The sequence below is a fragment of the Argentina silus genome (assembly GCF_951799395.1).
Source record: "Argentina silus genome assembly, chromosome: 20".
Taxonomy (NCBI): domain Eukaryota; kingdom Metazoa; phylum Chordata; class Actinopteri; order Argentiniformes; family Argentinidae; genus Argentina; species Argentina silus.
The window spans coordinates 5181623-5193929 of NC_139674.1; the positions used below are offsets into that span (position 1 = coordinate 5181623).

The window sequence follows — 12307 nt, forward strand, 5'->3', positions numbered from 1 at the left end:
AATACAACAGGCTACGTAATACAAAATACAATCAGTGCAGTATATAATCAAGTCTCAAAGTTTTATTTTCATATAATACAGTACACAACAAACAATGCAATACAAACTGTTGGCATACAATATAATACAATATAGTCCAATCAGTACAGTACAGTAGGGCTACAATATAATACAATATATTATATAATAATAATATTAATAATATTAATAATAATAGTAATAATAATAATACTACAGAACAATGCTAAACAGCAATATTACACTTGTGTGTCTGTCCATGATACCTTAGAGGCAGGAGGCAGGTAAATTGAGCCTGCCCCCTGCAGACATTTGGCTCGCCTTCATGACTTCACACAACTTTTTTTTCCTTTTTTTTTTTTTTTTTCTTTTTTTCAAGTTTGCTGTCTGTGTCTGCTACTTGTACGTCACTTCCCTTAAAGCCTTCTGCTGTGCGAGTTTCGAGCAAAGATGGCGACCGCACAGTTGACGGATGAGGAGCTTTTCTCTGAGTTAAAGCGCTTTGGATTCACCCCAGGCCCGGTCACCGAGAACACACGGCCCGTGTATTTGAAAAAACTGAAGAAACTGCGCGAAGAGCAACAACAGCGAGGATCTCGGTGCGGTAAGACGCGCAACAGCGGCAGCATCAACAACAACAGTAGTGGCGGTGGCAACAGCGGCAACACAGCGGCGGGAGCTTCGGGATTCGGAGCCAGGCCAGCTAGCAATGACGTCACGCACCTGAGCCCAAGCAGGAGCCCCGGCGGTCGTCCGGCTCTGAACGAAAAGCGTGCCGGTGGAGGAGGCAAGTTCGTGCTGGGCTTTAGCTCCGATGAATCGGATGTTGAGGCTCCTCAGAAAAAAAGAGGCCCGAACCATAGCGGCAGGAGAGACCGAGGCTCCGTGTATCCACAACAACCGCAGATAAGGCCTACAGGAACACCCACCGCCGCTCGAAAGAGTCAAGGACTAGTCTCCGTCAGTACTAGCAACAATTCTTCTCCCGGGCTGTTGGAGGGAAGGAGAAGTGGATCAGGGGCTCTTGGGTGGGGAGACCGGGGGAAATCGAGCCTCGAGGTCTCTCTGCTCACAGAGGCGGAGGGGAGGGGTTACGAGGAGCCGGAGGAGGACGACGATTACGAGGGGGAGACTGAGAGGAACTCGCGGTCTCTGAATGGTAGCAGGGCGTCTTTCTCATTGAATACCAGTAAGCTAGTCGGGGATTACTCTGATTCGGACGAGGAGGAAGAGGAAGAGAGCCTATCTGTATCTGCCCTCGACCGACAGCGCGATCGCCGTCTGTGCTCCAGACGGAGTCATTCGAAATCCGCGTCGTCTCCTCATAGAAGTGCCAGGGGGTCGGAGAGCGGCCAGGAAAAGACGGGAGGCGCAATCAGAGTAAATGACACGCCTGGCGCTAGGAGTCTAGACATGGTGGGAGACCGGGGGGAGGAGGAGGAAGAAGACGGAAAGAAGAGAGGCCCGGGCGAATCGGCCCTGATCGGCGGCTTGCTGAGCCCCAATTATCCAAGAAGGTCCATCTTCGTGTCCCTGGCCGGTGTCATGGGAGAGAGTGGCGGGGAGAGCAGCAACAACAGCCCGTCTGCATACAACAAAAACCACGTCGACAGCCGGGACGGCGCCACCAGCAGCAGTAGGTTTAGCATTGGCTTGAGACCACGGTTTTCCAACTACAACACCCTGTCTGCAACTTACCGCCCCAACCATTCGAACCACACCGGCTCGAATCATGCCTACAGCCAGGCAACGCTCAAGCGTAAGCATACGGTACCGGAGGATGAGCTTCTCCAACAGTTTAAAAGGGAAGAGGTGTCCTCTACCGGCGGTTTCAGTGCCCACTACCTGTCCATGTTCCTGTTGACGGCTGCCTGCCTTTTCTTCTTGGTGCTCGGCCTCATGTACCTGAGAATGCGTGGGTCCGGAGCCTCGGAGGTGGATGTAGTCAGTAAGTATAGCCCAAATATATGTGTATGTAGTGTTGTTGATTGTATGATTCTTTATGCAATGGATGTCCTGAGGCGGACTGTTGTCATGCAACACTAGTTGCAGTTTGCTTTCAGGTTGCAGTATTTTCAACACGTGTAAACAACCAGTTTAATGGAAACATTTTAGAAGTGAGGAGGCCTACCATGACACATGGTCGTTGTTATATCCCACCAAACTAGTTTAATCAGTGCCTTGATTATGATGCATGCATGCAAAGGAAAACCAAGCTGTGTTTGAATTCAGTGTTTTGATTGAAATTAAATATAATTGTATGTTAAGTACAAGGTCTGCTTACTTACACGCTCATACAGTTGAGTAAAGACAAGACAAGAGCTCAGCTCTTCCTATCCTATAGGCTACTCCAGGAAAATCATATTCCTGTCGTTTAAACTATCTGTCGTTTAAACTTTACATGAATGAGAGATCTTCCATTCTTGACTGAGTAGTCTAATAGTCTACCATTTAACCTGTCAATGGCCTGTTAACAGTGACCCAAGAACCCCCCCCCCCCCCCCCCCCCCAAACATGACTAAGTTGTTTGGCAAGGCATAGCCTAACCATGGTCTAATTGGTTTGTGATGCGACACAGCAGTTGTCACCCACAGCCGTTCACACCCTCTCGGGCAGGAAGCAGCTCATCCCTTTAACCCAGGAGACTCTTTATGGATTTGCATTATATTTGCATGACAAAATATCAGGTACCCCCCCTCTGTTGGCTGGGTAACTATCGTTCGTTCCTCCCCACTGTGTTCCTTGGTGTGATTCCCCCCTCCACATCAGGCACAAGATAGGCCTAAAGGGCAGATGCAAAGTGGGAAGCTCGGAGCGACCCTTAACCGTTTTAGATCTCAACCTCATCTCTATGTGGTGACGTCAGAGTCGGGCCGCATCCCAGTTAGCGCTTACCACGCCTTAAGGCCTTCCCAACCATCCCAGTTAGCACTTGACATGCCTAAAGCCATTCCCTAATACTGAGTAATACTTAAGTACAGTTAAATGCTGCACAGACACTGGGATCTGTCTGGAGCGGAAATAGCCTAGACTATGCAACAGGCCCCCTCATCACTCATTCACTTATTCAGCGGTAAGGATGTGCGGGTGTGTAGAGGAATCCTGTCAACCCTGAATTTGAATGTTTTGCTTCCCCGTGGTTATTGTGCTGCAAGTTTCAGGCTAGGCTAAGTCTTACAAGCAGTACCGTTAACGCATCATTAGCATAAGGTTACCAAGGACAAGAAGAATAAGGTGGTATTTCGTGACACATTAGATGCACGCTCAGCCTGCAACCACACTCAGGTCCAGGACTGCACTGGTCTGGCACAGTGAAATCCACAAATGCATGAAATATTCAGTACCCTATTCAGCTGCCCGTTCCAGTGTAGTTTCTCACCTCACCTTGTTCTTGAAAGAGAAAGGAACACCAGGTGAGTTGTCGGCTGTCATACGTATCCCAAATCAGTGCAGATTGTGGGCAAACTTTAAGGTACTAGTTTGTAATGTTGTTGTTTTTTTGGGGGGGGGGGGGGGGGATTATGAATAATGAAATCCCTTTCAGTCGGTAGCGTGCCTGAGATTCTCAGGGTTAGGGTTTTGACTGCAGAGCGTGTGGCAGACATCTAGGTCACAGACGAGCTAAACCGTCCTAATTGTTTGGTGCTCTGGGGACACAAGGAGCCGCCAGGGCAGAGCTGGGACTGAGTGACCAGCCACTTGGCTGTCTGCATGACTGGCACACACCCACAGACCTTTTGAATGCTAGACACTAGGTCGAATCCTCTTGTGCCTTTCCCGCAGGCAGAAATAAATAGAAGCACTTCACTTTAGCAGACTGACAGTCGTCTGCTGATGAACTAGCATTGTGACTGCCTGCGGCCCATGGTCCGAGCATTGATGACTTTATCTTACGATGACTGATGGATAGATGTAAATGTATTTGTTGTAAGTCGCTTTGGATAAAGGCGTCTGCTAAATGCCATAGATGCAAATGAGTGTATTTGAAGCAATGCAAATAATCGGTGGAGGGGACCGCCACGCAAATGGATGGAAAACAATGCAAATTGGGTAGACGGATAAAGCTCTTAAGCCAATTCCATAGGCCCATATATGGGTCAACTCCAAGTAAAGGAACCTTTGAAAACTTGAATGACACATGTCGATAATGAAATTGATTTATTTCAAAAATGTTTTTTTTTTTTTACTCCTTCCATAACGGTTGTTGTTCCTAATAACTAGATGGCGGTCTTCCAAGCCCAGCTCATCCTCCTCCGCAGACATTGTGTCTATGATTGGTACATGCTCACCACAGCCTTGCTAATCTTGGGCAGGATCCAGCAGTGGAGTGGAGTGGAGTGATCTCCATGTTCAGACAGTGACTCAAGTGTGAGGCGATCGTCTGCGCCGTGCTCTAGTCACACATCCCCCCCCACCCTCCCCACCCCCCCCCCCACCAGAACAGACAATGTTGTGAAAGACCCTTATTTTCTACGATGCGTCGTTCTACGTCGTTCTACAAAGGCTATGTTGTCGTTCCCCTCTCACCCGGTCCTCCGTGTTTTCAATTGAACGTGGTGTCGTTTCTAATTGCTCCACGTCTGTTCTTTTGCAGTTAAGCACCACCCATTTGGCAGGGATTTTGACGATGCTTATGTAAGTATATTTTTCCCTGTGAATTAGCTCTTTAGCCAAGTCTGTGGCATAATTTCGCAGCAGTTTGGCAATGCGTTTTGTTGTAGCCTTATGGGCAGCAGAACATTAACGATCCGTAACAAGTATAAGTACTCTTGCAGTGCACGGAACTGTATGTTGATATTTCTCTCTATAGTGACAACCGCAATGACGAGTTTTTTCATTCACAGAACAAGACAGAAAAGGACACCATTCTCAAACTCCTGCTTAACCTCCACGACCACCTGGCTAACATCGCTGGTAGGTTCCAGTGTTGAGGGGCTGCCAATCTGGGGTTTAGAACATGAAGGATTTCAATCAGCTTTGGGCACTTGATCATAGTTTTTGAAAGGAACCTGGATTGTACCTGACTGTATTTTCAGCACACAACGGAGTATTCGTAACTGGGTGCTTAATGATAGTTAGAATTCTTCAGATCTACGGTATTACATTTGTTAAAATGTTGCATGAGCGAATGTTGGTCATAAGTGCTTCTGTCCAACCTGCCATTGATGTTGAATCCCCCCCCAGGCGAGCATGACTGTGGAGACCAGGGACACCAGCCAAACAGAACCATGTCTATGGATGAAGCGTCTGAGTATTTGGAGGTATGTGCCATTTTTTTTTGTCTGGAAGTATTTTCACCACTCATGCAATCGCTGCTCTGCCAAAAACTCTTGGCAACAAAACTACATTTTGAATAATTTAAAAGGCATCAAAGTTGCTCACTCACCATCTCAATTAAACATTTATTGCGTAACTGCATCCCTGCATGGAACATTCCCATTTTGATATACCTTTTTGTTTGGTTGTATTGGTAGGGAGGTCATGAAACCATGACATACAGACACACACATTTTGACATGTCACGATAATCTCATCTCTTGCTTAATTTCAGCGTCAAAATGAGGACTACAGTGGCTTAATTTTAGCTTCACTCGAGTGGATCATTCGAACAGGAGAGGACGTCGGAATACAGTAATTGCATCTCTCGTTAATCCACTAAAATGTCTTCTAGCAGAAGAATCTGTAGTTCTGTCGCCCACCTTGAACTACATTCTCATGCCCAAGGAACCTAACCTATATCTCTTCCTCTGTGGTGTTTTTAGGCTGATTGGGAAGAATCCCGAGGAGCCGGTGGAGGAGGTCAGTGAGATCACCCACCTGGAGTCCACCCATCCCAAGATGTCCTTTGTTTGCCGCTTCCGGCGGGCCTTCTTCACGGTCATCCACAGGGTCCTCCTCATCATCGCAGGTCAGAGGCTTAGGGGTTAATTTATGCTTCGTTGATCGACACTGCCGACAACAGTCGATCCACAGAAATCACGTCTAATCGACACATTGGAGTGTTTCCGAGGGGTGTCGCGCACCCCCGGAACTTTCTTATGTCGCTGGCGAGTGAGTGACTATCGCGGCTCCGGCTTATAGAAAAACATACTAGGAGATTGTTCTAGAACATCATGGTGGGAACCTGCCTGAATGTATACTACAGGGGAGGCTGGTAGAGGTAGAAATCGGAGGACGGGCTCGTTGTAATGAATTGAATAAGGAATGGTATCATTTACTGTGCATTTATAGTACACAATGTCATTTTTATAGTAAATGATGCAACACATCTAAAATCTGAATGTGTCCTGTAACTCAAATACTGTAAATATTCACTGCTGTGTTAACCCTCTGCTGTGTCTTGCACCTCAAATAGATATTGAGTTCTCTATCTGTAACCCCTGTCTGCTGTCTGTCTCCAGTGATTGGCCTAGTGTTGGGTCTGGTGTACTACATGAAATACCGCTGGAGGAGGGAGGGGGAGGAGACCAGGCAAATGTATGACATGGTCGAAAGAATCATTGGTATGTAGCTACTAGCTAACTAACATTAGATTAGATTAGATTAGATTCAACTTTATTGTCATTGTGCAGAGTACAAGTACAGAGACAACATGCTTTTGTCTACAGATTGTCTGACATTTGTCTTTGTCATTTATATGTAGAGATGAGTCATGGTTTGTGAAATCCAGAAGCGCTTGAGTTGTATGTTTTTTAAGTGTTCTGTTAGCTATATACATTTGATTTAGTCCAGGCGTGTCCAGAGGCCTGTGGTGTGGAATGTTGGGGTCCAGCTTGGTGTTCTTAGTTCTGAGCGTTTTCTGATCCGTGTCTTCTTCTGTGCCCAGATGTGTCGAGGAGCCACAACGAGGCGTGCCAGGAGAACAAAGACCTCCAGCCCTACCTGCCCATCCCACACGTACGGGACTCACTCATCCAGCCGCAGGACAGGTCAGTCCCATCACAAGTGCAAGTGGACCGCTTGTTGGGTTTTCATAAATGTGACATTACCAGACACCCATCTCAATGTTGCTCCTTGAATTTCAGTAGATATGTACATTTACCGGCCACATTGTTTGATGTGTTTTCTGGGTGGGGGGGGGGGGTTCAAATCAGCTATGGAAATTCAGTGTTTGTTATAATTTTCAGATGGTAGTCACATCCCATTCGAAATCCCATTCTGTTCAGTTGAACTGTGTTTTCAGTTGGAACCATGTTGAGACAATCTCACGATAATAGGTGTGAAATACTACTAATAATGTTAACACGTGTGTTCTGTCTTGACAGGAAGAAAATGAAGAAGGTTTGGGATAGGGCTGTGACCTACATAGCCGCCAACGAATCCAGGATCCGAACGGAAACCCAGAGGATCAGCGGAGCAGACTTCCTGGTCTGGAGATGGACTCAGCCCTCCAAATTGTGGCAAGGCAAAGGTAACCGTCACATTACACCTTGCTTACCTGTATATTTCCAGCATGCTGTCGTAGCAGAGGGGATTTGGAATTATGTACCCAATAAGACAAGTTTCCACCATTCCCTGTCACTTCTAACGTCTCCTTGTTTGCGTCCTTCTTCTCCCAGCTTTCCCTCTCGACAGCAGGAACTCTCCCCCAAACAGCTTAACACCATGTCTGAAAATCAGAAACATGTTTGATCCTGTCATGTGAGTATTATACCACTATATGCTGCTGGCATGTTGACAGAGATAATTAATCCCCACCGAGCTCCTACATATGTATGTCAGTTTGAAAAACAACAAGCGGTGGCTGGGCGGTAACGGCAGGTTTTTTGCGCCTGACATATTGTTTCATCACATGACACCTCTATTACCTCAGTCACGCTACAGAGCCGAACCGGGCTGAGCTGAACTGGGCTGAACTGGGCTGGGCTGGCCCGGTTACGCGTCCACCACAGTTGCTGTAAACAGTGCTGGGAAAGGACCACGTAAAAAAAATAAACAATACAGGAGCCACCATAGTGTGGTTTGGGTCGGCCCTGTAGTGTGTAAAAAGACTCTTTATGATTCTGCGGTTTTGATTGGCCGAAGGAGCATTCTGACCTATCCTAACCCTCCCCCGTGTCTTGTCTGCCCAGGGAGGTGGGGGAGAACTGGCACCTGGCCATCCACGAGGCCATCCTGGAGAAGTGCTGCGACAACGATGGAATCGTCCATATCGCCGTCGACAAGAATTCACGCGAGGTGGGTGTCATGTTGTGTCGCAGCTTTTATATGTGTGTGTGTGTGTATATATATATATATATATATATATATATATATATATATATATATATATATATAATCTATTATACCACAGCTTAGTTGGATAAACAATTCTGATTTGGTGAAGGGGTGTTCTAGAGTGTACAACGCCTCAATTCTCATTCATCATCATCTGCAGTAGTAGAGTGTTTCAAAGCCTTTCATTCACCCTGACCGTATGCACTTTAAACATTCACCTTCCAAGGTGCCAGTTGTTTCTTTAAATATCGCACGGTGAGATTCACCCTCTTGAGAATTCAAGGTGATGACAGAGGGAGGCTGATGTCATTGTATTACACACCAGCAGTATACTACTACTACCACTATTTCTATTCTAACCTCTCCTCTCCCCTCTCCTCTCCTCTCCCCTATCCTCCTCCCCCACTTCACAGGGCTGTGTCTACGTGAAGTGTCTCTCTGCTGAGCACTCAGGGAAAGCCTTCAAGGCGCTTCATGGCTCGTGGTTTGATGGTAAATTAGACACTTGATAAGATTTGCAATTACAAGGCAGCAACAACAGCTCTAGTTCTCCTTTCATTCAGTCTCTGGCCCTCTAATCAAGAGGACTTTATTGCCACTTTTGTTATTGTTTGCAATCATCTTACTAGTTTAGATTAACAATTTCCTTGCCTACCGACTTTTGAGCTGAAAACTGAAACTATGTTTTCCGACTACTAGCTTCTATGCCTTTTGGTTGTAGTGTTTTTGACACGTAGAATACAGTAGAAATTAGGAGATGTAGTCAAACATGATTGGTCTTCATTGCCTCTCTCTCTCCCTGTCTCTCTCTCTCTATCTACCTGGAAGGTAAGCTAGTGACAGTGAAGTACCTTCGTCTGGACCGGTACCACCAGCGTTTCCCCCAGGCCCAGGGCTGTAACACGTCCCTGAAGCCCTCCAGCACCCACATGAACACCATGTCCCGCCTGCGCCATCGTACCAGCTCAGCCAACTCCCTGGGTTTCTCCTGAGAGGGACCTGCCCCCCCCCACGCCCAGCCCCCCCCCCCCCTCCTCCTCCTCCTCCTCTCCCCAACCCACCAGCCCTCCCTACGCCACAGCATCAAGCCACAAGCCCCTCCCTCCCCACTCAGCCTCCACCCTCTCAGTGAGACCGTGGAGAACCAGATGGTCTTGGGGTGTGGGGGGGACACACACCACCTCTCCCTAAGGGACTGACTGTGAGCCTTCAACTCACTCCTTCAACCACAGGAGCGGAGGCTTTAAGACTTTCTGACCTGTGCTGGGTTTTTTTTGTAAAGCAGAGTTTTAAGAACAGTGAACTTGAAGACCACTTGACGATCACCGATAGGCCGGGAGACGGCAGAGCTTTGCGTGAGAGAAAGAGACGGAGGATGTTATTGGCTGGAGCCGTGGAAGCTATTTTTCTTCTTTTTTTTTGTATTACAAAATGTTATGGATTTAACAAGGAAACAAAAAGCTTCCAGTTCTTATGACATATTTAAAAAGATATATGTGAAAGGAGATCTTCTTCTTTCGCTCTCTCCCTCCCGACTTCTTCTTTTTAATCAAACTTGTCCCATGTTGCAAGGAGTTGAGTTGGGCTATACATGAAATAGCTGCATGTGCTGGTTAAAGAATGCCTCTCCTATTTAAGCTTTGAATTAGAACATATAATGTGGATGTTTATTTCCTGAAGATGTTTGAGGTGATGTAATCAACATTTTTTTTTTTTTATTTTTTTTTTTTGGGCGAGCGAGGAAGGCATGCACAAACACTTAGATGGGGTTCTGTAAATACATGTGAATGGTGGAGGTAGCTTTGTTGAATTATTTGTATTAAAAGCAAACCATAAGCTCTAATTTTCTTGCCGCTCAAAACTCAGAACTGACTGCGTCTGTATCCAGAAGTGATGGGTGAGAGGGAGAAATAGAGTGTGACACCAGCCATTTGGACTGTGTGCGGCACTCTGGGCCCAGCCTAAGTCTTAAAGAGTGTCTGCTTTAGAGCTCAGAGAAGAGAGGGCAATAATGGGAGCGTTCAGTCAGTCGTTGGTCATTTTTTTGGTTCGCTTTTCCTTTTATTCCATTCACGGCCATTTCTCCCCCCCCCCCCCAAATTCACCTCTTCAGTCTCTCTGGTCAGATTATATTCCGATGTATTCCAATGTAATATTGTTTTTTGTGTTACTGTTTTAAGAACTGTTTTGATTATTATTGATACTGGTTAATGGTTCTTGACCTGTTTTTGTTTTCCATCCACATAGACCTCTGCTGGAACATTGGAAAGATTGCACACCCTAAATGAGATGTGGTTGTTCAGGATATGCTAGGAAGTGGCCAATCATTTGTGGCCAATCATTTGGAGACGGTGTGCAGTTTTGACCTATGACCCCTCCCAGTACAGGTGTCTATCTTGTTAGTGTACATGATCAAAAGTTCCATAGGAGCACATAGAGTTCAAGCTTGTATGTGAAGCTCAGATTCCTTGGTCATTCATACAGTTTTTACTTGTCAAGACAGACATTTCCTGCCATGTTGAAACTCTGTTAGTGGTTCTCGATTGTATCCAGCCATGTTCTGAATAAACCTAGATCTAATGTAATGTTATTTTCCCTTCAGATTGATTGATTGACATGCAGAACGAAAGAATACAACCAATTGTTTTAAATGTAATGGGGGGAACGGTGTTAGGAAAACTAAGATGATTTTTTTTTTTTTTTTTTTTTTAAACATTTTTTTTTACTTCAACTCCAAGTATTCCAACCAACCCAATATATAGAGACTGTAAACTTATGAATGATTGCTTGTGAGTTTGACATTTGTGGTAAGCCCTATGTATTCAAGAAATGCTAAAGATCAAAGGATTGCCACCATTTAGTTATATATTTTTTTCATGGAAATGCAGTGTAGTTGGAAGTGGGGTGCAGTATTTGCAGCAAGAAGTTGTACAAATGATGCACATTTTAAATGTTATAATCCTGGTGCACACTCCCTGCAGCAGATAACCTAATTGTGCCTTAACTTTGTGCTTTTTTAAATGACTGGCACTGCATTACTGGAGAATGTATTGGGTTTATAAAGTGTCGAAACAGGTATAATCGTTTAAAGGGCAAGTAAGGTCCGCTTCTGAAAGAAACTGTGTTTTGTTTGGGACACCCCCCCCCTTCCCTCTAATGTTTAAAAGTCAGGTTGTTGGAAGTGATTTTAATGTTATTTAGTGTTACGTGTTTACATTAAAGTCAAGCAACCCCCCATCCCCTCCCTCCCTAACCACGGAACGACCTTACATCTACTTTAAACGATTGTATCGACTGCACAGAGCTGATATGTAAAAAAAATAAAATAATAAAGAATACACTTTGAAAATTAAAGCCAGTTGTTTTTGCTGTACTTGCGTGCATCATGGTAATCTTTATATTTTTGTATGTTTCCAGCCTGATGTTGGTGCACCTGCAGGTTTATTTCCTTGAGAACTGTAATGAGAGTGAATGTATACGTTAGTTTGGTGTGGCACTTCTACGAGGCGGCGCTTCAACATCGGCTGCATCCTTGATGTTTTTCTTTTCTTCTGATGTATTTTATGTAAACACTGTACATTGATATAACTGTAATATGTACTATTATTATTATATGCAGCTTAATTTCCATCGCATTGTATCGTTTCAATTGACCAATATCCCTAACCTGCAAGCCAGAGGGGAAGGTGTACAATAATCCAGACATTTAAAAGGTTCAGATGTTTTAATGTAATTTGTCACTTGTCTTGTAAAAACGGCTCTAATTAAAGGTTTATTAGGGGTTTTTAACTGAGTCCTGTCTTAATTTCTTGCTCTACATGAATATGCTTACACTTGCCACACACATTTGCTAGGATATTATCAGTTAGGTGTTAATAAGTTTTTATTCCAGCCTTGAGGAAAGCAGTATCTGTTGGTAATACACTTGACTACTTTAGTTTAGCCTATAACAGAGTTATCCCTTTAGAATAAAAACGATGGCTACAATTAATCATCAGACGACTCCTGGCCGCATGAGAAATCGTACTCCACTTGTAATCTGCATAAACAGAAAACATACAATTAAGGCTAC

At 45.1% G+C, this 12307-nt stretch overlaps 1 protein-coding gene across 1 annotated transcript; it reads left to right on the forward strand.

The window, feature by feature from the left end:
• Window positions 1-162: 162 nt before the first annotated feature.
• lemd3 (LEM domain containing 3) lies at window positions 163-12019 on the forward strand. Its single transcript, XM_083692537.1, has 13 exons — window positions 163-1966; window positions 4613-4653; window positions 4863-4932; window positions 5203-5279; window positions 5570-5649; window positions 5781-5926; window positions 6420-6521; window positions 6845-6947; window positions 7284-7429; window positions 7578-7659; window positions 8091-8196; window positions 8649-8727; window positions 9064-12019. The coding sequence occupies exons 1-13, from the start codon at window positions 469-471 to the stop codon at window positions 9225-9227; spliced, it is 2694 nt and encodes an 897-aa protein (XP_083548663.1). The 5' UTR covers window positions 163-468; the 3' UTR covers window positions 9228-12019.
• Window positions 12020-12307: the final 288 nt, after the last annotated feature.